The sequence below is a fragment of the Macaca nemestrina genome, chromosome 10 (assembly GCF_043159975.1).
Source record: "Macaca nemestrina isolate mMacNem1 chromosome 10, mMacNem.hap1, whole genome shotgun sequence".
NCBI classification, from domain to species: domain Eukaryota; kingdom Metazoa; phylum Chordata; class Mammalia; order Primates; family Cercopithecidae; genus Macaca; species Macaca nemestrina.
The window spans coordinates 57,793,434-57,821,220 of NC_092134.1; the positions used below are offsets into that span (position 1 = coordinate 57,793,434).

At 38.0% G+C, this 27,787-nt stretch overlaps 1 protein-coding gene and 1 long non-coding RNA gene across 20 annotated transcripts in view; one reads left to right on the forward strand and one right to left on the reverse strand.

Moving 5' to 3' along the window:
- LOC105473335 (KRR1 small subunit processome component homolog) overlaps window positions 1-27,787 on the forward strand; it is a 443,099-nt gene that overhangs the window by 368,687 nt on the left and 46,625 nt on the right. For 18 of the 19 annotated variants that reach the window (XM_071071409.1, XM_071071427.1, XM_071071414.1 and 15 more), the window contains one exon: window positions 1,989-2,242. In XM_071071409.1, the coding sequence (XP_070927510.1) occupies window positions 2,092-2,242 (151 nt within the window). In that variant the 5' untranslated portion in view covers window positions 1,989-2,091. Of the gene's footprint in view, window positions 1-1,988; window positions 2,243-13,512; window positions 13,695-27,787 lie in introns of those variants that run through there. The other variant, XM_071071426.1, reaches the window with a different exon arrangement.
- On the reverse strand, window positions 8,618-16,373 carry LOC105473334 (uncharacterized). Its single transcript, XR_982182.3, has 4 exons — window positions 16,228-16,373; window positions 15,599-15,736; window positions 10,515-10,595; window positions 8,618-9,001 (listed from the first exon to the last, which is right to left on the reverse strand). It is a non-coding gene; the product is annotated as an uncharacterized lncRNA (long non-coding RNA).

The window sequence follows — 27,787 nt, forward strand, 5'->3', positions numbered from 1 at the left end:
GCTATGATGATGCCACTACACTCTAGCCCAGGTGACAAAGCAAGACCCTGTCTCTAAAAAAAAAGTAATAATAAATTAAAGTGAGAAAGACCTAGGTCCAAATATTCATAGTGGAGCTTTAGGCAACTGACTTACTTCTCTGAGCTGACTTCTTCCTCTAGACCACAAGGCCAATGACAGTAACTGCATCACTGGGTTGTTGTGAGGCAACGTATGTCAAATCTCCTGCTACATAGTAAGACCTCAGTAAATGCTGGCTATTCATTTAAAGTAAAATAAAACGATAATATGGTAGCTTACAATAACAAATGAACTGATTTTTATGGCTGTTATTTTAAAGCCGTGAGATATTTGAGCATTTTTATTTTTATACTAGCAATGAAGAAAAAATTCAGCTAAACAAGAACTTTCAGAATTAACAAGTTTTTCTTACTTTTTGCAATTATTAAAAAATTCAAATGGGATCAGTCCTATTTTATTTTTAAAATTTGGTTGGTTTTACTCTCTCTCTTTAAAAATTGAAGATCCCTTTAGATTTTGGCTGTTCTCTGCAGAAAAATACATATAAATATACTAAAAAAATTTTCCAAAATTTGGAAATAAAGCAAAATGACAACTGTGGTATTCCCAAGTTTTGCTTGAGCAGTGTCCAGTAAGCCTGAGGAAGGTTCATCTGATTCTTGAAATATAGCTTTGCCTGATTACTGTTTACTATTGATTAGAGTTCAAATTATAAAATTCCAACTTAACTTGTAGACATTTCAACAGATGACAATGATTTTTGTCCAAATGAGATGCCAATGATTTCTCTCTAAAAGGGAGATAATACTAAAATTTATGTTTTGATTGTCATGTAGTACATTAGCCAGTTTTGAATCTAATTTAGCAATCATATTCCCGCATTCTTTCTTACACTTTCATTAGTCTCTTTTATCCTTCTTTGAACTATTTTTGACATCCCGCTGGATCCTCATTAATAACTTAAGTAAATCCTTGCCATACTATGCTTACTATGAATTTCTATGAGAGTTACAGTTGTAACTTTTTTTTTTTTTTTTTTTGAGATGGAGTCTCATTCTGTCGCCAAGCTGGAGTGCAGTGGCGCAATCTTGGCTCACTGCAATCTCCGGCTCCCCTGTTCAAGTGATTCTCTTGCCTCAGTCTCCCAAGTAACTGGGGTTACAGGTGCATGCCACCATGCCCAACTAATTTTGGTATTTTTAGTAGAGACGGGGTTTCACTGTGTTGGCCAGGATGGTCTTGATCTTCTGGCCTCACGATCTGCCCACCTTTATTGTTGTTTGAGAGGGAGTGTCGCTATGTTGCCCAAGCTGGAGTGCAGTGGCGTGATCTCAGCTCACTACAACCTCCACCTCCTGGGTTCAAGCTATTCTCCTGCCTCAGTCTCCCGGGTAACTGCAATTACAGGAGCACACCACCATGCCCAGTTAATTTTTGTATTTTTAGTAGAGACAGGGTTTTACCATGTTGGGCAGGCTGGTCTTGAATTCCTGATCTCAAGTAATCCACCCGCCTCAGCCTGCCAAAGTGCAAGGATTACAGGTATGAGCCACAGCACCTGGTCATACACTTATAACTTTATACTTTAACATACAATGTATCAGGGTTTAAGCAAAACCATATATACTTATTTGTTTATACAGTTATTAAAATATATATTTATAGTATATTTTTAGTATATTTAATATATAAATATGTGTATATATCACATATAATATGCATATATTTATATATAATGTATGTAAATATATATTTATATGTAATATATACATATTATATAATATGTATATACGTATTCACATATATACGTATATATATACATATTATATAATATGTATATATTACATATAAATATATATTTACCTATATATATTTATATAATTAAGAAATATATTTTTCAATTTTCAATTTATTAATTTACAGTTAAGAAATATATATTTCTTAATTGTAGTGATTTGTCCTTACAGTGCTGTGAAAACTGGTGAGGAGGTCTGAGTTTGGATATAAAGCTGTAGTTTCTGGCCTGGTGCTGGCACCTGAAGTCCACAGACAGTTGGGCAAAGAAGATGGATGGGAAGCAGAAGAAGCAAAGACAAGTTGAATGAAGGAGAAACTGGTGCCTTCCGTCATGGAGCTAAATATGCATCTGGTCGAGGATTCAGGGAAGTTGATCCAGCAGGAGGATCTGGCAGGAGCCCAGCTGCTGCCCCTCACCAACAAGGTGAGCTTGCAGATAAGTGACAACATGCATGAGGTCCAACAGTGCCTGGAGCCCTGCATCTGTCTTCCAAGCATAAAAAAACTAGATGGCTACTGCTTTACTTCCACTTTCTACATCTTATGCAAAATGTCTCTTGAGGACCACACTGTCCAAGAAATCTGCAGAAAAGACATACGGAAGACATAGTTCTAAGCCAAGTTGATACAATAGACATCTATCACACACTATTTATCATAAGATTTGGTGAGGGATGGGGGGTTCACAGATGCTCTAAACCCCACTGATAGATAGCCTAGGGGTTTATGAGCCTTGGGGTTATTAAAAATCTCTCTTCTAGTGTTCATGATAATAGGAATGGTATCAATGACTCAATTAAGAAAACGCTGCCTTCTGAATTTAGGCTTATCTGTGTCAACGAGTTTTAATAGCTGGAAAAATTTGTATTTTAGTTACCTTTCTAATTTTCTCTTTACTTGAGAGCCTGTCAGTCTTCTCAGTACTAAGGAGTCAGTCTGTCAGTACTAAGGAGTCACATTCTCTACAATGCATTTTTTAAATGTAAGTTTTATTTCCTAATTTTTCAAGCAAATGCACATATTATTAAAAATGTATATGTCACTGACTTTAGTCATAATTAAATAAAATAAATGAGTGTTTTTTCTTTGAAATCAAATGTATCAGGTAATTTTAAGCCATGGAATTGTGTTAAAGTTATTGCCATTTATTTTGAATTTTTAAACTTATTGAGTACTGGATCCTCCTTTATTCTTACTCTAGCTTTTCAGTTTTGCCCTTAAGAATCTTTTGAGTTAATAGAAAACCTTTCAGTTAGATTGGCTCTTGATCTTTTGAGCAATCTTCAACTTCATAGAAAGTAGGTAGCCCCTGCCCATCTGCTTACTGACACAACGAAAAGCCTTTCTATTACTAAATGCTATCTAGTACTAGATAATAACAGCTGAGATATTGGGAGTTTTATGTAGTGCTACTTTATTGCTTTGGGAACTTAGACAACTCTCTTTTCTGAAAACTGTTTTCACAAAAAAATTGCTTCAAAGGGTTTCAATAAACATCTTCCCATTGTCAGATAGTTCTCAAAATCTTACATCTTGTAATGAATGTGATTATACAAGTTTACATAAGCATCGATAAAAAGAAAAGTCTTTTTCTTTTTACTCCTTGTCCAATATGTACCTGAGATACTTTCTGGTATTATATCATGGAAGCAAAAAATAGCAGTTGATGGAAATATGGTATCAGGGCAAAGAGTGATTTTAGATTTTTAAAACTATATTCATTCAAAAATTATGTCCATTAAAAAAATAATTCCTATAGATATTTAGTTAGAAAGTAAACAAGACTTCTTAGGTTCTGGCCTTATAATCTAAACAGAACGTTTCATTCATGTATCTTATCTGTAAAATTGCATTTTAAATATCTTAATTTTTGTGGAAAATGACCTCGTTTTAATTATTGGTCTTCTGGACTTAGGCATAGCATAGTGCCCTAAAACAGACAATACTCAATAAACACTTGCTGCATGAGAAAGGATGGAACAAATGAATAAACAAATTTATGATGCTCTCTAATTTCTAACATCAATTCGTGTATTTATTCCTAAAGTACCTCCTCTAAACTGAGGCATAACCTCATTTCTAACCCAATGTGGCACACACTGTTGATACTGAGAGATGCAATGCAACTAGCTCCCTGTGGCAAGTCTGTAGGATCCCACAAATTACCAGGAGTCCAGAAGTTCTGGTCCATTCTCAGAAGAATTCTCTAACCAAAGAAAACCAAAATCATGTTATCGCCATCGCTGACGGTTCCAACTGCACCTGAGGACTGCTCTTCACTATCTTACCCTCGAGTTTAAACCCTATATTGAGCACCAACCTGCGCCCCCCATCTTAACATCCCATTAAATATCTAATGCATTCTTTGGCTTTCCCATATTAAAATAACTTACTACACACTCAAGCATCAGTTTCTGATTTACCTCACACTGAAACATCTTCTTGTGTTTTGCTAATCTCAAGACTTCTATACAAGTCTACCTGGGAGGACCTAGACAGAATTAGCCCTACAAAAACTAGGAAGGAGGTATCCTTTGCCTTGTGCACATTTCCCTCTTCCCATCTTATCTTCCACCACACTCTCCTTTCAAGTTATAAAAACACACTTTTTCTTGACTATATGGTTATACTTTTCAAATATGTGTGTGTGTGTACGTGTGTGTGTTTATGGTAATGCTCCTCTATACACACACAGAGATGCACACACATGCACAGAATATATAGTTATCTTTTTCAAATGTGTGTGTGTGTGTGGATGGTAATGCTCCCCCTCTATACACATACACATATACACACGCATGCACACACACAGACACATATGCACAGATACACATTTAACTTTCAGTGGCTTCCATTCCTCTTAAGATAAACACTGAATCCTAGCAAGGCCTCCATGCCTCTGCGTGCTCTTGTCCCAGCCTACTGTCTCTCTCCCCATTGTCTCTGCCATCCATCCACACTGTATCTTTCAGTTTCTAGAATAAGCCATGCTCTCTCCTACCAAGAGAAGGGTCTTTTAATATACTGCTTTAAAAAATAATTTGTGTTACAATACACATTACCTACAATTCACCTTTTTAACCATTTTAATGTGGACAACTCAATGGCACTTAAGTACATTCACAATGTTGTATAACTATCACCACAATCAAGTTCCAGAGCATTTCATCATCCCCAAAGAAAATCCATACCTACTAAACAGTCACTAGTCATTCCCTCCTACTCCCAGGCCTGGCAACCATTCATCTGACTTCTGTCTCTATGGATTTTCTATCTCTATCTCTATGGACATTTCATATAAATGGATTTATACAATACATGGCTTTTTGTGCCTGGTTTCTCTTTCACTTAACACAGTGTTTGTGATGTTCATGTTGTAGCATTTATCGATACTTCATTTCTTTTTATGACTAAATAGCATTCCATTTTACGGATATTGAGCATACTGTTAATTCGCTCAGAATGAGTTTCCATCCTTCTCCTCACCTAGCTGTCTCTTGTTCATCCTTCAACAGTCAGCTCAACGATTACTTCCTCATTGGACTTTCTGAGACCCCGGCCTAGATGAAGTCACAGACTTTTTAAGGCCCAGCTTTCTCTTCTACATAGCTCTTCTCTCAGTCTGTAATTAAACACCCATTTAGGGGTTATTTGACTAATGGCTGTCTCCCCAACTGGAATCTAAGATCCATGAGGTAAGAAATCATGTCTATGTTAGTTCCATATCATATTCCCAATAGCTTTTAGAGGGCCTGGTACATAAATAAACTTTTGTCAAATAAATGTTGTTGAAATTATTTCCTAGTAAGAAGTAAATAATTGGCAGCAGCTTACTGTTCCTTCATTCCCAATGATATTTTGAGTTTGAATAGAAATAGAGCTGTCATAGAGAAATTTCATGGTGGAATTTCCCTGGCAGAGAATAAAGGCTGGATTGTTTTGGGGGAGAAACTTCTTCCTGCTCCTGAATTGCACTGCCCGATGCCTATGCCACCTGAAAGATCAGTTCTTGAGTCACCATTTCATTCACTGTAAATATGTACTGCTTCCATTTTATCTGAACTGAAAAACAGGCATATTTGGTTCTATTAACATTCTTATTTCATCACTAGAAAAGTAGTGACCTGCTGTAAGTAATTATCCCTCATCCATCTTTCCTCTCCAATATTTATAATGTAAGCCTGATTGAAATTTGATGGGTTTCTTTGATGTCTGCAACTGAAGGATGCTTTTATTTGTAAATGGGATTGTAATTGTATGTTGGAATGTACCCTTCGTTAACTCAATGGCGCTGTCTTTTCCCAATCTTTGCCTGATATTCGTAATGGGTTTAAAAGTAGTCTTTCCTCTTTCATGCCCTTACGTTACCTCATACATAAACCATATCCTTTGTGCAAGTGTTTGCAGTCTACACAATGCTGTCCTGTTTTGGAGTAATTATATCTGGAAAACAGCCAGTCATTATGTTCTTAAACTGATGGCAAATTCTTCTCTAGTATTTACAGACAGATGACAATTAAATTGAGGCCCTGATACAGTAAAAGCACAATTTAACAAATTTACTTGGTGGCAGCATTTTTATTTAAATTTTGTTTAATTACTCATGAGAAAAATTTTCTCCAGAATGATAGTTTTATGCTCTAAATGAGCTGCCTGATATTTTTCTCAATTAGGCATCAGATTAAGGGACAGTTGTGCCAAGTGAATTGTATCATTTGCATGTAGAATTACTATTATTTCAGTTTTTGTTTATTTTCCAATTGATTATGTCAACCCAAAGAAAATTGGATATTTTTGTTCCAGGTATAGCTGAAGTCCTCTAATGTTTTCTTTTCTCCCCAGGTGGGGTCAGAGGGGCTAGATATGGATAAAGTTAATCCTAACTTTAGGCTATTCTCTGAAGGTTGAGCTGTGAACATGTAATGACTAAACATAAATATATTTCAAGAAACCTAAAAAATATCAAAAGTGGTTTCTGGCCTCAAGGATTGTCAATAGCCTGATTAATTCTACTAACATAGTAAATTAAAGAGAGATTATTTAGCTAGAGAGGCATTGTTGGAAATGGAGCGCCAGAGGCAAACATTGGTAATTTAGATCTTGGTATTCAAGACTGACTCAGATCTTGGTATAGTCAGCTTAGTAATCAATTCCCAATTGTGTAGGTGGCTACTGGAGTCTCATAAGGTATGTGTTTTTTTTTAAATAACACACAAAATCTCATATGTTCTGATCATAACGTGGCATCCCGTGAATCTTATCTTTACGTGGATGGTAAGAGAATGTGCTAGTCAGGTTAATGTGATGGCCCATTCATCTTGGCTGTTGTAATTCTCATTGTATAAATTTAAAGATTTTTCTGCTTTTATATACATCTTTTTGATGTTTGAGAGAAAGAGAAGAATATAATCTAACCGGACCAACTTTGGAATATAGACCCGTTTAAATTTTTAAGCTTGCAAGATTGAGAACAAGGACCTAAACACTGATGAATTCACCAAGAAAAAGTCAACCAGTAGGCCTCTCTCTGCCCTGAGAAGGGTCAGCTGTCTCTGCGCACACAGCGCTGTCTCTCTTACTGTAGGTCTTCTTTGAATTTATTTATTTTATTCTTTCACTGGCTTCTGTAAGGGGATAGAGAGGCATAATAAGAGTCATACATACACACATACAAAAACTAAACACAACAAAAAGTCTTTAGAATTCAAGGATCCCAAGTTGGAATATTCTTCCTGCCTCTGTCAAATGACATTAGACAAATGACCTTTTTTTTCAATTTCCTCATCTCTTTAAACTTGAAATGCTACCTATCTTTTTATTTGTTTTGAATATCAAATTAAAACTGTTTTAAAAATGTCAGCCTAATGTGAGACTGACATGGAGTAACCCTCAATTATTCATCTGCTTGGCTTTCATTTCATTCATTCTTCCTTTTCTTTTTTTGAGATGGCATCTCTGTGGTCCAGGCTGGAGTGCAGTGACGCAATCTCGGCTTACTGCAAACGTGGCCTCCCAGGTTCAAGTGGTTTGCCTGTCTCAGCCTTGTGAGCAGCTGGGATTACAGGCACACATCACCACACCTGGCTAATTTGTGTATTTTTAGTAGAGACAGGGTTTCACCATGTTGGACAGGCTGGTCTCAAACTCCTGGCCTCCAGTAATCCACCCGCCTTGGCCTCCCAAAGTGCTGGGATTACAGGTGTGAGCCGCTGAAAAAAGTTGACAGTTATATCCAGTTCTCTGTTTTGGAAAGGTACGATTATAAAATTATATTTATAAACTCTGATTTTTTTGTTCCTAGAAAGAAACTACAAATAATCACACATATTGGTCACTGGATATTCGCTCCTGTCTAGACTTAGAAAATTAGGAGGTTTTTGCTGTCTGTGGCACTGCAGCCTAGACAAGTATAGAAACAGCCTCAGAGTTGGGGCATGTGCCAGGAATCTCCTGACACTGCAACACTGTGAACATATAACAAAAATACAAAAACACAAAGATAATCACATTCCCACATTCAATTCGGGTATATGGCTTTTGAGTAAGCCTGTCATCTATTTTAAATATGGTCTTTTAATAGACCCTGTTTTCTAGTTCTGTTCCCTGAGTAGCCAATTAACAGATCAACAGTCTCCTAAGACGCCTGTCTTTCAGGCTTTGGCCAGCACCCTATGGTTTTTAAACCCACTCTTAACATATCACCCCATGCCTAAGAAAGAATAACTCATTTCCATTTACTGTAATGGGATAACCCGTGAAAAGACCTATTTAGAGCTGCATGTCAGATACTTTCATTTGCTCAAAGTGGCCTTTCATGCAGAAACATGTTTGGTTTTTTTTTGGAAGATGGAGTGTTCTTCAATGTTGATGTTGGAAGACTCCAAAAGTGAGGTCTGTGGCTTTTATAATTATGCAGGATTTTAGTATAAACCAGCAGGCAGATCTTAGCTAAATCTGCCCCACAGAAAACTGTCTCCAGCCAAACGACCAACTGAAAGGTCAATGTAAATACTAAGATTATTAAGCAATAGCAGTTGAAGAAAGACATTCAGCTGTGGTGGAAGGACTCTTGCAGGGTGAAAAAGAAAAAAGGTTGTTTATGTACTGTTCCTCCACTTCTTCCCAGAAAAGGTTTCTTGAACTTCCTCCTTTTTCACACTGGGGTTTTATTGTCTCACATTGTCTAGAAAGAAAAAAAAATGGAATTTTTCAGTGGTAACACATCCTTGAAATTTGGGGTTTTAAATTCTCTAACTGCGGCTCCTGCAAGGAAGAACACCAGAGTCTCTCATTATCTTAATGGCTTCCCTCTGCTGCTGGGCATGGGCCTCATTATAGCTTGGAGTCTCTTTAGGGACTGTGCAGGTGCCTTTTTTTCAGTTCAGGTGGGCAGGGTGGAAGTCATGCGTAGAGCACACTCCAAAAAAGAGCCCAAACTGCTCCACTGACTTCCCCCATGCACACTCTTGGAGTTATTTCCACTAATAAAAGCAGAATAGAACATGTACCAAATCAAACCATCAAACCATTGATTATATCTACTGAATGTCAGAGAACGTGCTATTTATTGCATACATAGCATGTATTAGCTAAGATGATGCTCGTTAGCTAATGAAAGCACATTATCGTTCATCTCAACCCCACACCTGCTCAAGAGGTCTCTGGGGCTGTGCCCTCATTTCCTATTGCTGCTGTTTTCATATCTTTAGATTCAGTACTTCCCCATCTCTGAAGTGACTCCATGTGGTACTTGTGTGTTTGTATGTGAGCATGTATTTTATATCTATATATCTATATATCTATCTATGTATCTATCTCTTTATATTTTAAGCACAGATTCCAAGGCAATTCTCTTATGGACATCTTCTCCTGGATCTCCCAAACTGAACTCAGTATCATTCATTCCCTCTCAAATATTCCTTTCTTCTTATGTTCCATGTCTCCGTATAGCACACTGTCATTCACTCATCATGTTTGCTTTGTTCGCTTTTCACTCTCCAAATCCCATTTCTGACCACCTTATCTGCTCCCCACGGAATCATCACATTGCTCAATTCATTTCCACTGGGACATTTATCACTGATTTATACTATTGGGTTAATTGCTGGTTTACTTTGTGTCATCTGTCTCTTTTCTCTAGAATATGAGCCTCGAGAAGGTAGAGTTCTTTTCTGTGTTATTCCCTACTGTGAACCTAGAACAATGCCTAGAACATAGGCATTGTTACCTATAAACCCTGTAAAAGTTTATTAATTACATGAATGAATCAAAAACTCTCATTGATGCTATTGCTTTAATGTCTTGCAAATCACTTTTTAAAATCCCTGTTGCTGCCACCCTAGTTAAAGCCAGTATATTTCTCGTATCTGTGACTGCAATAGCCTCTGAGCAGAGATTCTTGCTTCCACTCTCACCCTTCTCTAGATTGTTATCTGCCTAGCAGGCGGAAGTCTTTCTAAACTGCAAACTGGCTCCTGTCATTGGTCTCCTTAAAACTCTTAAGTAGCTCCCCATTACAATCCACTTTGCAAACTTTTCCACAAGCATTTCCCCAATGGCAAAGGAGAGAGCAGGCCTGGGATCTGAAGTTACCTGTCACAAGTACAAAATATCTTAGGAGTTTTATAATTTATCTTACAAATGTATGCAGATTTTGCACTCTACTTCTTTAGTAATAAATATTTTAAATTACTCACCACTTAGCAAAAACAATGCTCCAGGAAGATATTTCTTGTTTATCCTGTGGTTTTGCAATATGGACACCAGGATATCAAAGTCTGAGAAAGGCAAAAACAGATTAAGATCAGATAAATTACTTTGATGCATAAAGCCCTTCAAAACCTGGTACATGATTCTCTCTCCCTTCTCACCTTTTGCTACTCTCTCACACCCACCTTCCCCAGGCTGTCTCATCTCAGTGCCGCCCTCCTCTCTAAGACTGCTTTAGGTCTCCCTTCTGTGTTTCCCCTCAGGATCCTGTGCCTTGTCGTCTGCACATGATCAGTCCTTATTGTTTATCTCTGTGTCTGTAGCACTAACTTTGAGGAAAGGAGATGCGTTATGTTCATTATTAGCCAAACCTGGTCCAGTGCCTGGTAGATCTCAAACACACAATAAACATCTATGGAATGAATTAGTGAATGAGTCAATGGATTACCAATTATTCCAAGTAAGTGCTCATTTGAAGCTTTAAGGATGCTGATATCTGAGATTAAGCGACATTCTATTTCAGTAGCCTTCCCCCATCTGTTACTCCATCCTTCCCAATACATACATGTAAGAAGAGAAATTTATTTAGGGTTGATTTGATTGACAAAGAATTGAAAACTGCGATAATGTCTAGGACCAAAGCTGTGATTCAAATTTACTAAGAGACATGTAAAGTTCAAAGAATGATCCTTTTTCCTGGAAACTGGAAGGGATTTTTGAAAGCACAAGGACTCCCTAGCATGAAGCAGTAATTAAAGAATGGATATTTGGTAACATCATTGTTTCTGATTTAGATGGCAATCAAATGTCATTTGCAAAGGTTTCAGAGGAAAGTTGAGCCCATGTTTAAGAAGATACTCAACCTCGTTCCATTTGTCATAGAGAATCATAACTCATCTATCCACCTATCTTTTCTGACATTTACTATAAAATGTTGTCACTGGGACTGTAACATCTAATTGGCCAGGCTATTTGAATGATCTGATGAGCTAGTTTTAGGGTTCAATGTGTCATTAAAAAAGAAACCAGACTTTTCTAGTGGAGTACAACTAGTGGAGCCTCCATAACTTCAAAGTCTCTTGGAATGGTTTTGGCCAAAGTCAAACATCCTCTGCATTTTATAAAATTTTTGGTTATGCGTGACAGATGCTCAATGGGAAAGTTCTGCAGATGGAATCTTTCTATAGAGGGAAGTGGTTTGCTCTTATTAAAAAGTCTGAATGGGGACCAGAGAGAGAATGAAGAGGAAAAGGAAGTCACAGAAAAAGTTCTGGCTGCAAGGCCATCCCTAGGCACCTGACAACATAGAGCAGTTGGCAGAGGACTGAAGTTAAGCAGCTGAGTCCCGTCCTCTGAGAGCTTACAGTCCCCAACCAACTGACTCAAATACATGATTAAACAGCACTTGGCCAACTATACAAGTATTGAACCATAGCCAAAATAGGTTTTTTTAAAAATAAATTCAAATTAAAATGCTTCCCACTGCAGTATGGAATATAATTGAGGTATCTTCTTTTCAACTGGTTAACAATGGATCCTTCCTGAAATATTCAACCCTTCACTGGCTTAGAAGGTATTCTTTTTTATTTATCAGATATGATTTGGGGGATGTTTAACACATGGGACTCATGGTTTAGTGTGTTTTCCAATTTTGTTGCAGTGTTTCCAGTCAGGACAGCCTTAAAGGAAGCATTGCATATTTTATTAATTAATTAGTCATAATGAATTCTTTATTTCTGGTGTTGGCAAAGGCTGAAGTAGTCTGTTTGGCTATTGTTACACAGCCTGGTTTGCAGGCATTTCCTCCTGAGATTGCCAAGGGCGGCTGCCAGGGGGTCACAGCAATTCCTTCAGCCAGTACTGTCCCTTTCCCAGACACACGTCTCTCCTTTTAACCCACAAGTGAGGATGCAGCAGAGTGGGCCTGGGCACGGGCTTCACCCCAAACACAGCCAGAACACTTTGTTTTTAATCTGACCTTTTCAGACGAGTTTTTTTTTTTTTTTTTTTTTTTTAAGTGTTCTATATCTGAAAAGGTTTTGGAAAACTACTCAATAAATAGAAGATAGATAGATAGGTGGATTGATAGATCGTATAAATAGAATATTATATTCTACAAAAGCTGCTGCTTCCCCATAAGGCTTTGTGAATTTAAACTCCTCCTTCATCAACACCAAATATTAAAGATACTACTTCGTACTGACCTGGTGCGGTGGCTCACGCCTGTAATCCCAGCGCTTTGGGAGGCCGGGGTGGGCGGATCACTTGAGGTCAGGAGTTTGAGACCAGCCTGGCCAACATGTTGAAACCCTGTCTCTACTAAAAATACACAAATGAGCTGGGCGTGGTGGCAGATGCTTGTAATCACAGCTACTCATGAGGCATGAGAATTGCTTGAATCTGGGAAGTTGCAGTGAGCAGAGATCACACCACTGCACCACTCCAACCTAGGCGACAGCCAAGACTCCATTTCAAAAAAAAAAAAAAAAAGACTCCATTTCCAAAAAAGAAAAAAAAAATTACTTCTTACTAAAATAAAAAAGAATAATGACTCCCAAATACCTAGTGTCTATCTGTTCCTCTAAATTAGGGGTTGTGCTTAAATTTACTAAATTTATATGTTTATTTCAGATAAATTAGGCTGAAAACCTTTGTTCATATCAGTACTCTACAAGTGACTTCCATTAATTTATTTTGTGAAGGAAATTAAAACCTGTGACCATGACATGTAAATTCATTGAAATTAAATGCAAATAAATCCAGTCTTGTTATGTTCTTCTGTTTCAAGACTGAGGTTATTGACTGACACATAACGTTGAGAATCCATTTCCCAAGCACTTTGATTGACAGGCAAGACAACACAACAGCAGAGAGCTGGCTGCCTGTTTAAAAGCCGTGCTCCAAATACAGGCTATGTTGATAGAATTGACTGCTGCATTTTTCTGCTTTCTGGTGAGAAGATAATCCTCTACCTTCTATTTACAGGATATTAATTTTAAGTACCTGTGAAATGAAGTTCTTAAAACCTAAGATTCCCCAAAACTCCAGTTATCAACAAGGTTATATAGGAATCCAAGCCAGGCATTTGGAGTAGATGCTGAGATCTCCTCTCCCTCACACCTTTGCTGACCCCAGCTACCTGCAATCTTGCCAGGACCATTCTGGAGGTGAGGTGATCCTTTTTATTTGTAAAAGATCTAGTAAAGTATACAACAGTTTATTCTTTTAATTTTAATGGCAATTTACATACATACATACTTGTGTACTTCATAATCAACTTTCTTTTAAAATATGTGAATTCTTTGTAGGAAATGTTTCAATTTAAAAAATTAAATCCTTTATGAATATAAATTTAATATTCATTTCCTTCAACTTCTTTCATCTGAATTTCTTTCTTCCCATTATCCCTTTTTCTTCTTAGCTAAACCATCAAATGACTCTCCTGCTATTTTACATTTTGCTGATAAGCAGTTCCTGTAATTAATAAACCTTATCTTTCTATATATGAAAAAACAAATTTAATGCATTTTAATAAGGAGGTTGGAAGAACAAGGAGACATTTTATTGCTGTGTTGATTTTGATAAGACTAGAAATAACCTGGTTGGCTGGTGATGGCATATTGATGTTGGTTGCATTTGTGCACACATTTTTGGTTACTCTTGCTGTTTGTACTTCAGTATTTCTTATAAATATATTTCTGAATGGGTGTATAATGTAGATTTCTTTAATAAGCAAATCTCACTGAATAATGTGATGGTTTTAGGCCACTTTATCATTATGTATATCTGATTCTAATCTTGTGTTTGCAGTTATCAGCTGACCAACCAACTGGGCTGAGAATCAGAAGATTTGGTTTTAAGACCAGCTCTTCCAAAAAATTGCTTTTAGCCCAAGGAAAACATCCCAATTGCTATTTCCTTATTTATATGTGGAGGTGGAGCACCAGGAGACTACCCAAAAGAGCTCTAATATCTAAACCAGAGCTAGTATTCTACGACTCCAGCTAATTCATTAAAAAAAAAAAAAAAAAATCCTGCGTTAGGCTTTTAAAGTTGAAGATCCTTTGGAATGTGAATAATCAGGTCTCTCTCTGGGGTCGAAATTTTGTACATCCCAAATGAAGGCTGAATAAAGCCTATTCCTTTGAAATTAGTGACGTTTATGAGCTCATGAAGGATCCATAACAGAAAGAGCTCTGTGACGGGCATCAGGGTTGTTCCCGCCCTTGTTTCCTGTCCACCCACACACTAATCCCGTGATGTGGTTACATCTGTAATTTCATTCTGCAGAGAGGAAAACTGTGTTGTACAGAGTGGTTAGTTGTCTCGGGCAGGGCCGGAGAGGGTCACGCAGCTACAGAGGGCTGAACACAATTCTCGATATTCCAGACTGTGGTGATTTTTGTTAGAAATCTTGGAGTCACTTTGGGAGGCCGAGGTGGGTGAATCACGAGGTCAGGAGTTTGAGACCAGTCTGGCCAACATAGTGAAACCACGTCTCCACTAAAAATACAAATAAAAAAAATAGTGGGGTGGCGGGCGCCTGTAGTCCCAGCTACTCGGGAGGCTGAGGCAGGAGAATGGCGTGAACCCGGGAGGCGGAGCTTGCAGTGAGCCGAGATCGCGCCCCTGCACTCCAGCCTGGGCGACAGAGGGTGACTCCGTCTCAAAAAAAAAAAAGAAAGAAAAAAAAACAAGAAATCTTGGGGTCACGGTTCCCAGGACTGTGTCCTCAGCTCAGGAGTAGGAAGTGAATAGTAGTGAATACCTAACGCTGCTCAAACACGGCTGTTCTCGCGCTAGCAGAGCGATGGTTGATTGGGTATGGGGGCATCTTCTCCACTAGACTGTAAGCTTTTATATTACGGAGTGTATCCATATATCCTTCAGGGCAGGGAAAAGATTTAAAATTGGTGTAATCTGCTGTAGTACCCAGGACTGTGCTGGACTCCCCAATATTTTTCAATTCTGTGACACTGTAGGCAATCAATATAAACAGGAGATGAGGGTAACAGTGGAAGTAGAAAGGGGTCAGATGTGAGAATGGGGAAGTAGAGGGTACTACACCCACCTCAGTTCAGTAAAACAGAGCCCCTTCCACTGGCTGATTGGTGAATCACCGGGGCTGGCTCCAGGAACAATGAGAAGTCTTGGATTTGGTGCCCTTCGGTGAAATCATATTCCTCCTCTTCCTTACTGGCACCAGCGCCTTTTGAAAAGCATGAATGCTGAGTTAATCCTTCAGGGTCCCGATAGTTCTTGTTCAAGTAAAGTTCAAGGCCAGGGACTGTCTTTAATTATGGCTTAAGGAAACAATGCCTCCCTTTTGACACTCTATGTGGTTAGTGATACTCTTGCTTGAAGATTCATGCAGGTAAAACCAAAAGGGGTTTCTATAGTATTTAAATCCATCTTCAAACACCACTAACCACTCCCTCTCCAATACTCATCTCCTGCTTCCAAGGGCAAAACTTAACCATCAAATAACATCACATATATGTTTTGGGCCTTGTGTTTTGTACCCTACAACATGTATGACTATTCTACTGATGAGAGAAAACAAAATGTTTATGTAAATAAGTTTTTAATCACTAAATTCTAATGATAATCAAACCAAAACAACAGATTATTTTTCTGAGCATTTGGTCACAGCTTCAACAAAAATTCTTTCTTTAAGAGCTTATTGTAAAAGGATTTCACCTGCATTTATAAAGATGTCTTCTTTCATTTATTCTTTGGCAATTCTGATTAGTAAATTTTACTGGCATTTCTCTTTTGCTGTGCTCAGCAAGTTAATACAGCATCATCATTGATTTCTGCCACATGTTACAGCAAACATACTTATTTCTCTTTTTTTCTGCCAAAGAAATAAAATCTTTATGTGCTCTGCACGTGGGTTAGGGGAGCTAACAATGGGCTGATTGTTCCAGTCTTGGTGCTGCCTAACCTTGGAGGTAAGGACTGTTACTCTTTCAAGCACTGTCCTCTAGTGTGGAAAATAAATATTAGCACTTTTACAGCAAGCATTGCTGCTCAAGAACTGCTGCTTGATAAGTGCGTGCCTTCCACCAGCACACTCAGTGCTTTTCCTGGGAAGGTATTGACTCCTAACCACATGAGTTAAAGTAATTCTTAGTGGGACAATTACTGGCAACACATGCACCTTTACCTAACAGTGTTAGGTCATCAGAAACCACTGAGTAGATGAAAGAAATGGGCTTGTAGTGCAGCATAGATCCATCAGCTTGTGATAAAATGCAGGGAAAAAAAAGGGGGGCGGGTGAGGGCACAGTTCATCTATTTTTAAAAATTAGTATTTCAAAAAGAGTACTGGCCAGGCATGGTGGCTCATGCCTATAATCCCAGCACTGTGGGAGGCTAAGGTGGGTGGATCATCTGAGGCCAGGAGTTCGAGAACCACCCCGGCCAACATGGTGAAACCCCATCTGTACTAAAAATACACAAAAATTAGCCTGGCGTGGTGTCGGGCACCTGTAATCCCAGCTACTTGAGAGGCTGAGGCAGGAGAATTGCTTGAACCCAGGAGGCAGAGGTTGCAGTGAGCGGAGATCATGCCATTGCACTCCAGACTGGGCCACAGGGTAAGACTCTAGTATAAAAAAAAAAAAAAAAAAAAAAAAAGTGCTATCATTTTTGACAAACTGGCTATTCTGAAATTAATTTCTGTGTGAAGCACACATACACATTTCTTTGAATCCTTGTATAACTCAGCTCTGACTGGCTGTTTAATGGAATGGTTCTGGCTATCCACATTTTCCAGGTTATTATCTCTTAATTTCATTTAGTATGATGCCTGGCTTTGAAATCATGGGTAAATATTCAACAATGTCTGTTGGGTAAGATTTTAGGCAACTAGATTCAGATAGACCTGGGTTAAGCATTCATTGGTTAGTTGGCCTTTCTAAGCTTCAGTTTCCTTTACGGTAAAATGGAGATCATAATAGTGCTTTCTTTCCTTAAATAATTTATTTTATGAACCTATGAGGCTTGAAAAATATTTAACATAGTGTCTGGATCTTCACAAACACCAAATAAACATGAGAAATTATTTTATATATTTTTGCATTTTTTTTGACATGGCCTCTAGAAAACTTTCTATCCACCATTCAAGCCCCAAATGACATTCTTCTAATAAAACATATAGTAGACTATTTACATTCATTACAGAGTTCACTTGTATGAGTTCCTTTTACTGCATTTGAAAAAGCCTTTGCTCAGTGTGCACGTTCAGCTGGACCCGTGCTTCCTAGCTTCCACTGAATTTTTGTGTTTGACGCCTCCTTAGGGGACAGTTTCATATCAGGTGTCATTTCACATTAAGAAGCCAAATTTTGTGGCTGCTTATATACACTCAAGAGTATGAACACAGTCAAGTTGACTGTTATTGTTGTCAGTTCCCAAAATAGTGACCCGACCTCCATGCCCAAAGGAGCATAAACCACAGCCTTGTAAAAGGGGTACTCATGGGAAGCTAAGGTTGGGGGATAATCTGCAAAACACTCATACCTTTCATTGCTTCACAGATTATATCCAATGTCCTTCAAGGTTATAAAAATAGTTTACAGAGCATCTCTACCATAAACTGTTCTGTCCTTCCATGAAAGAGGCCAGTTGTGTAGCTGGAAATGTTTCTGCAAGACTACGGTGGCTGACGGGAGATTCAGCATAGCCAAGCCCTCGATACAAACCATCTGCTTTTCTCTGAATGGTGTCCTTGAGTCTTCGTTCTTGCTCGGTGTCCTGTGAAAGGAGCTGAAGCTGCTGCCACCTGATCCCGGTGTTTCATTACTGCCTGTCCCTGACCTGTGAGTTGACTTTTCATTGTCCTTTCCCTTAAAAGCAAAGCTCAGGTCTCCCTTGGGCTAGAGAAGGGTGATGGTTGAGGTTAGAATGGGGGTCAAAAATCAACAGAGGAATCCAAATACTTCTTTGCTGAAGCAAACCAAGCACAAATTCTCCAAAGTTAGGTAAACAGACCTATGTGCAAGGTGGGGATAACTGAGTGGAAAGCAAAAGGAAAGAGAAAATGAGGCAAATAACCTCCAAACATGTTTCTCATAACTAATATCCTGGCGCAATTTAGAGAAATGTCAAAGTTTATTATTGCACTTATTAGAGCTAGTGAGCTCCCAAGGTAAATGGAGAACTAAAAGGCCTTCCTAATGTTATATTAATTCTTATTTAAAAAACTGAGGACTTCATGTCTTCTGACCAGCATGCAGCACATTCATGGAAACTAAACTCTTACTACCACATGTGTTTTTATTTTTAAAAAACAAAGTGAGAACAGGTTAACACTTCAAGCTTTCCTCAAGCAAAGTGTTGGACTAGTTCAGATGATTTTTGAGAAGGTAACTGCTCTTCCTTGGACATTATAGGCAGGACTATTCTAGAAGAAAAATCCGCTTTGAATCACATAACTAGTATTGTTTTCCATAGAGCAAAAGTAGTTATGAAGATGGGCAAAGGGCTAGATTTAAAGAATCATCATGAACCTTTTATTAGAAATCTCTAATAAGGAGGAATAATATTGATTCTGACAATATTTTTTTCAGAAGGTGACAAATGAGTTGTTGACAGGATAGTGAACTTCATCCTAGTTATTTAAATTAACATTGGTATAGTTTTCTTTACACTGACAGCTTATAATTTAATTGTGCACATGACAAGTATTTTCTCAAAGACGTATTACGTGCTGAAAATGATGATGAATTATTTAAGTATAGAATTCACTCAAATGTCACCTGGTGCTTCTGATCTACTAAGAGTTGTTGGATGCGAAAGGTAGTAAAATACCTGCGTGTACATACATAAAGCCCGAAGTTCAACAAGTAACACTTCTCTGCCTCATGAACCTCTGTCATCTCTCTGATGAAAAATATAGAGAGAAGGCAATAAACTGCAAATGTTATGACTACATTTCTGAAGCCTCCTTACCAGATCACATCCTGTCTGAGAGACAGCATGAGGGATTTGTGCACATGGAGTCATGCAGCAGGTGAACCCAGGTCAAATGTAACATCACTATTTATAGCTGTGATTTCAGATCCCTTCACCGGTATCCTCTTAAATTGACCTTTGTGATATTATAATAAAATGGGAATAGTATTTCATCAAATTTAGAAGCTATTATAAGTTGTTGACTTCTTCTGAGGATGCCTGAAGCTTCTTCTTGTGGTGGTTGACTTCTGAGGCTGCTTGAAACTTTTGTTGCCATTAGGTTTCAGAGAGCCATTTAAGGTGTACAGCTAAAAATGCATCTTGCAGAAGTGAAGCTAGGATACACAATTCAAGAGGCAGCTCCTCATACATTTACACTATTCACTCAGCCAGCAAATATTTATTGAATGCTTACTATGTGCCAGTTACTACTCTAAGTTGTGGAGATATTACAGTGAATTTAAAAAAAAAAAGTATCTTCGCCCTTATAGACTCATGTTACACTGTCGTTGTTTAAATAAAATAATCCCCTCCCCTCAAACACACACAAACTTTTAGGTAATTTCCACACTGTATTGCCAAACTGTATGTGCCTTAGGTGGGGATCCATTTGGCTACAAGTAAGAAAAAAATTTGACCAATCGTGGTTTAAACAAATAGGGCTCTCCCTTTTCACTTGGTATAAAGTCTGTATGCAGAGCGTCAGGAGGCTTATACAGCAGCTCAACTGTGTCATGGGGGATTTAGTTTTTTTCTGTCTTAATACTTTGCCATGCATAGCATGATGGTTGTTTGTCATAGTTATAGGATAGTCGCTATAACTCCTGGCACTATGTCTGTACTCACAGCAAGGAGAAAGGGAAATGAGTGTCTAGTCTTTATTTAAAGAGGGAAATAAAATTTTCACAAAAAAATTTCTAACATATTTCAAATTATGCGTCATTGACAAGACTGTAGCACATGACTACCCACATCTGCAAGAGAGGCTGAGAAAGTGAGTATATGGTATTTATAGCCTCCATAGTGAAGGTAATCAAGAAAAGAACAGGGTTGGGAATGGGTGTTAAGTTAGCTAATCTAGAGTGTAGTTTATATTGATTACAAAAACAAAACAAAGCAAAATAGAAAATCCAATGTCATTTAAACAAAAGCTGATTCATTTTTACATCTGTTAATTTTCTTAATGAGTGACTGAATGCAGGAATGCCTTGTCAAAGTACACAATGTCCTGTAAAAGCCTGAATAATTGAATAAATGAATGAATGGCCTAATACGACTGGCACAGGCAAAAGATTGTCTTCAACTCTTGATGGACAATTGTTTTGGCTATTTCTACTACTTCAATTGCTGATTTCAGTAAAAATTATCAACAAGCCTGAATATAATCTTAATTATTATCAAAGTTAGCATGCTTTAAAAAGTTCCACTCAATAGTCATTTATTAAACAATGACTATAAGGTAAATACTGTACTAATCCTGAGAGTTGCATAGAAAAATAAGACAGTATTTAGGCTGTGCGCAGTGGCTCACGCCTATAATCCCAACACTTTGGGAGACCGAGGTGGGTGGATCACAAGGTCAGGAGTTCGAGACCAGCCTGACCAACATGGTGAAACCCTGTGTCTACTAAAAATACAAAAATTAGCTGGGTGTAGTGGCACGCACCTGTAATCCCAGTTACTCAAGAGGCTGAGGCAGAATAATCACTTGAACCTGGGAGGTGAAGTGAGCCGAGATCACACCACTGCACTCCAGCCTCAAAAAAAAAAAAAAGAAAAAGAAAAATAAGATAATATTTCTATGTCAAAAGGTAAATGCTCAAGAAGAAACAGATAAGCAGATCTGCACATAGTGGGACAACTAACTCTGCCTGGGGGAGTCAGAAACGTTTTCAAAAAGAGTTGTGTATGTGCTTTTCTGTTGTGTGTGGAGAAGGAGATGAAACAGAAAAGGAAGACGAGGAAAGAGACAGATATAGGCTTTTTCAGGTGAAAGGAATAGCATGTCAATGTCACAAAGGCATGTGAGTACACATTAAGTAAGGGTAACACTTTGGTATAGCTCTGTGGCATGGTACAATGTTAATGAATGTCAGAATCATGCATACCTGAGTTTGAATCCCAGTTTAGGTTCTTTTTTGTTGTGAGACCTAGTAAGCTCCTGAATGTCTCAGTTTCCTCATCTCTAAAATGGGGATAAAATATCCATTTACTTGCATCATAGAGAATTTGGAGCATAAAATGCCATGATACATGCACAAGAGCTATGATGCCTGACACAAAGATAATATCAGTGTCTGTATCTGTTGTTGTTATCATTATCATAATAATTACCAAAACAATGTTGTGTTTTGAGAGTAATGGGAGACAAAGAAGGAAAGGTCTGGAAGTATAGGTCATGAAGAACGCACGGTAAGGCGTTACTAAGGTATTAGAAAATATAGCCACAAATTTCTCACAACCCTGTAGACATCCTCTTTGCAATGTAATGTTGCTGTTCCTTCCTTCAGGAGGTAAAATCTATTTCTCCAACATCTTGAATCTGGGCTGGTCTTATGATCTGTTTTGACGAATAAAATGTGGCGGAGGTGACATTGTGCAATTTATGAGCTGAAGCCTCAAGAGGCATTTCCAGCTTTCAGTTTTACCATCTTAAAATCCAACTGCCTTACGAGAAGATCCCAGCCAGCTTGCTGGAAAGCCCATGCGGAGGGGAACTGAGGCACACTAGCTGAAAGCCCTAGTCAACTGCCATCTGGGACCAGCTAGTAGCTAGGTGAACTGCCACCTGACCACAAAATACATAAGTGAGCCCAGCAATACCCCAGGGAGCAGGGACAAAGTATCTCAGCTGATCTCTTCTTCAACTGCCAAACCCAGAATTGTGAGCAAATACATAGTGACTGTTTTAAGCTACTGAGTTTTGGGTGTTTTTTTTTATATGGCAATAAATAACCGAAAGAGAAGCATAACAAGTTCTACTTTACCTAGGAGATAAGAAACAATCTTCCAAAGATTTTTAACAAGGCAATGACCTCAACAGATTTTTATTTTAGGAATTTCACCCAAATGCCAGCATAGAGGGTTCATTGAATAATGTTACTGAAAACAAGTACAGAAGATACAAGGTATTAGGAGTAATAGTTAAGTAAAACTTGATGAAGATCTGGGCGATGGTAGAATAGCAAGAAAAAAAGCTACTTGCCTGAATGAGGAACCTCAGAAATGCCCTGCACTCTTCATTGAATGCTCTACAGAATCCTTCCTAAAATTCTTAATACTTTTTGAACAAAGAGCATGCAGTTTTACTTTGCACGGAGCCCCGAAAATTATGTAGCTGGTTCCAAGGAAGGAATTCACAGAAACTGAGTTTCAGGCCTGACATATTAGGAGGTAAAAAGAATCTGACTCAGTATGTTCTTGGTTGTGGCAGTTTTGAATTGTATAGCCACCAAGACTCTCAGGTTTGTGAATGTTTGGATCTCTCAGTGGCAGTCAAGCTTTGATTACTCTGAGGCTAAAATCAGTGGCAGTTCCACACAACAGAAACATCAAGAAAAGCATTTCCAATCTTCTCTTTCCTAAGAGCTACCTGAGTGGCCTTGAGTGAATCAACCTTCTCCAGCTTCCTCATTCATGAAATGCAGTGCTAATCTTGTCCCTACACAGCCACAGGATTGTGACAATTAAGCAGACATGTGAATGAAGCACTTTAAATTCCCCACAAAGGAATGCATTCAACTAAATAGAGGGACTAAAAATAATTCTATTAACAACCATAATCCTCAGGCAGTGTCCTCAGCTCAGGTCCTTCTGAGGTGGCTATGGCTGCATGCTGTTTAGAATTTCTGAATCAAAATGCCTGACGCTTTTCTGAGAGATAAAGAGAAGACAATAGATAGATAATCATTTGATTGGGCTGGCTATGTGTTTATATGTTATAAACTCCTTTTCCTTTTTATTTTTTTACACTGTCTCATAATTTAAATTTTCTGCTGTATTCAATCATCAAACATTTATTGAACATATTGTTATGTACTGGGCACCATGCTGTGGGCTAGAAAAGAGGAACCAGTAGGGGCCCCTGCCCTCAAGGAACTCGTAGTATATAAATTGGAGATTGATACAAATAAACAACTAGAAAGTAATGTGCCAATGTTAAAAAAAAAAAAAGTTACAAGCCAAGTGTTAGTGGAAAGAAACCATTTATAGTCTCGAGGGACAGAGAGAATAAAGGCTTCTCTGAAGAAGTAACATTGAGTTTTTAGGATTTCATTCTGGCATGTTAAGAAAAAACATAATCAATATGGAATGAATTTTCAAGATTGAAAAATATATCCAAAATGTGAAAATAACCTTACATTGATAATGCCATATACATAGGGACTTTTTTTTTTTTTTCCACCATGCTTCTGAGTTAGTCGTGTATTCTTCATAATTTGATACTGACTTACTATAATACTGATTTGGCAATTGAACCAATGTCAATGAATATTTCTAGTCCCTAAACCTTCTGAGCCTGTTTCTTTTGAAAATAAGATATTTAGAAATAACACACAAGGTTGTTTTAAGATACAAATTCGAACAGACTTTTAAATGAATACATCAGAACTTACACTTGTGAAAATGTCAGAAATTTGAATATGGCTCTTCTGGGAGACTATATTCACATGCTAATGGTGTTACCATTGTTCAAAGCATTTTTTTGCAACCATACTTTAGAACTGACTTAATGATTTGAGGATTTGATAGAATAGGAGAACAACCCAAGGAATGGGGAAAATTCCTCTCTGGGATAAGAAATCCCCTTGGAGACAGAACAATCAGAGTTTGCATCAGAGTGTATAAGCTCATTCTCTCTCTCTCTCTCTCTCTCTCTCTCTCTCTCTCTCTTTCTCTGTCTCCCTCAGGTTCTTTATAAGCCAGGCTTTGTTGTACCTACCCAGCCTAGTCTAAAGAATTGCAAGTAGATACAAATGGTAAGGTTATGTGAAATTGTAACCATGAAGCATAATATAAATATCTTCCTTTGAGTATAAACTTGATTTTGGATCTGAGCCAAAAGGCATACAAAGTATTGTCAGGTAAATAAGGTGGATGCTATTTTGGGTCATAAATGACCATTGATTTTTGTCTTCAATTTGTAAATAGATTCCAAAGGTAACTCAACAGGATGACTTTTAAGAAGTGAAAGGACTTTCTTGTTAGTCCGAAGACATGGTATCCCAGCTGGGCATGGTGGCTCATGCCTGTAATCCCAACACTTTGGGAGACCGAGGCAAGAGGATTACTTGAGCCCAGGAGTTTGAGACCAGGCTGGACAACATAGAGAGACCCTGTTTCTACCCAAAATAAAAATTAGCCAGGCACGGTGGTATAAGACTGTAGTTTTAGCTACTTGTGAGACTGAGGTGGGAAGATCACCTGAGTCCAGGATGTCAAGGCTACAGGGAGCCGTAATTGCACCACTGCACTCCAGCCTGGGCAACAGAGTGAGATCTTGTTTAGAAAAAAAAAAAAAATGGAAAACATGGTATCCCAAGATGACTACTTTTGAAACATTACCAATTTAAAAACAATTGTAGTACCAATACTAGAGTCATAATTTATAAGGTGTGTTTTGTATATGATTTTGAAAAATTATCAGTGGTAGAGATTAGTATCGTAAGTCATGTTTACAAAGGAGTGAGCTACTCTAAAATGCTGAATGATACATTTGTATGGACTTTACCATTTAATAAGTGCTTTGTACAAATCATCTCATTTGAGCCTAATCACAACACTGTGAGGTATGTTTTAGTTTTATTCTCAGTTTACAGTTGAGGAAATTGAGGATTAGCTGAAAAATGATACTGGGCCAGTTGTTAAACTTCGTGAGCCTTAAATTAGCCACAAGGCAGTGTTTCAGTCCCACAAAGCCTGAATCTGAAGTCCTTCCATGCTTATACACATATTTAGACTACTAGATATCTTCATTTTACTGATGAATTTATTAAAGCTATGTCAAATTCGTCTGGATGTCTGGGACTGTCCAAACAGCTGTGTCTTCTCACCTACTCAGGATGCCAGTGATCTGGGTTTATGACATGTTTAAACTCATTTCTTTGTGTCTATGTCTTGGAAAGGGGCTGTTTCCCACCCTAAGGTTTCATCTGGTAGTCACGTGGCATAATGAGTAATGGATTCTTTTCCCCTTTTTGAAGGTATGTAGCATGGCTAGAAACAGAGATTTGACTTGCTCATTTCCAACCTCTTCCTTCAATTGTGCTTAAGCCCTGGCCTTGAAATGAGGCACCTGTTCGTGCTCACATCGCGTGATAAATAGTCAGTAAGGCAGGGTTCCTAATGGACTCCTGGGCCCGCACCAGATTCCCTCTCTATGGTTTGCTAGCCACACCTACCAACTCTCTTGTCTTTTCCATCCTCCTTCTCTTCCTCCTTTTGTCACACACTCTGTCCACAGATGTCAAGTGTAGAAAAAGCCACGTGGTGTTAATGCTTTAGTGCTGGCACAAGTGTACTTCCTGAAGAAGATATGGCCCCTCGCAGAGTTGCTCCGCAGGCTGCCCATCCGTATTTATCACTGCCTAGTGCTGATTCTTGATTCAAATGGCTTGACAACTTTTGAGCTGGCATGATGCCACCCAAGATATCAGTCAACGGGCCATCTAGCCGTATCAAGTGCGGCTGTTAAGGGCAGGAATCCTAGCCAGGAATTTCTAAGCTGCTGTCTGTGAAGAGGTTCTATGCATTTTGGCTGGGGAAAACTTCCAAAAATAAAAACTAGATACAGAGGCCATTTGTTTGGACTTTGTGAAAGAGTTATTAGTCACTGGGGAGAGGGAAAAGACAGCAGAGGAGACAGCATGAAATTAAATCTAATTAATCATTCTGACAAGCAGAGGGAGAACTGAGCCCACTCTTCCCAGAATAATTGTTGGAAACCTAGGAAATGGGGGGAAAAAAAGCATTTAATCTTACTAAATTGTATTTATTTATTCAAAAATTGGAAAGTGCAGATGAAAATAAGTACATGAAAGTAAACGATGTAGTCATCTGAGGAGTATGTACACACTTTCTTAGACTTTAGATGGAAGAGGGTCAAAATGAAGACACTTGTTTCAATCTTTGTAATTGCCTTATTCCACATGATGTTTGCTAATTTAGACCTTCCTGTTGGAGGAGCAAATCCACTGCTCTTTTAAGTCAGGGCTGTGAGTGACTTTGAGGGTCTGTGAAGTCTCTCATCAGGGCATGAGGGGAGTTGATATATACCTTTGTTAAAAGCATGGGCTCTTGAGTCAAATAAAACTGGAATTAATCCTTGCCCTCTCACTGGAAAAATTGTTTTCCTTCTCTATGCCTGTTTCTTTGTCTCTTAAAAAGGGCTACTAGTGATTCAACTTCATAAGATTATTTTGAAGAAGAAATAAGAAATTACACAAAGAGCTTCCTGGCATTAATAAGTTCTCAATAAATATTAATGAACATAAAATTGGTCCACTATATACATGACTCACATAGCATAGGAGTTTTTGTGTTTGCCTTGTCTAAATATTCTCATGGCTTTTTATGCCTGTTTTCTTTTTCCTGGTCTCCCTGGGATATGCTGAAGTCACTTCGTGCTGCCTTGTGAAGGCAATTGTTACATTTTTTTTTTTTAATTGAGATCTGGTTGTTAAATACTGCCAATATTTAAAAAGATAAAAGAAACATACAATTAAATAAGTTATATTTGAAACAAAGTTGATAATTGAACCTCTGGCCAATCACCAAATAAAAATAATATAAGGTTCCAAATGTGTTCTAAAAGTACGTGAAGCAAGATATGTTTCCTACCAGAGAGTAAAAGATTCTTTCTGCTTATACAAAGATTCATAAAGAACAAATCTAAGACCAAGATTGATAAGCCAGTTTGTGATTTTATATCTATTCAATAGGCTTTCTTTATAAACAACTGAATATATCTAATTTACTCAGAAACTTTTGAAGTTGAGGCTTGTCTCAATTTTAGTTTGAATGAGTAAAATAATGTATCTCTAGTAAACAGGGGAAAAATGGAAATTTCAGGTTTTTTTCTACTCAATGCTTTATAATACATTAGAGTACTGGGGTGTAAGTAAGAGAGCTAATTAACATTCATCAAGTTATATTTGGTTACACCTATTCTCTTCCTTTCTAGCTGACTTACCTTTCCGGTTCCACAGGTTCTTTTCAGTTTAGGCTCCTTGAGATCCTTTATCCTTACAACCCACCCCTCCCCACCAATCCAGAAAGTACCACAAGGATGAGTTAGAAG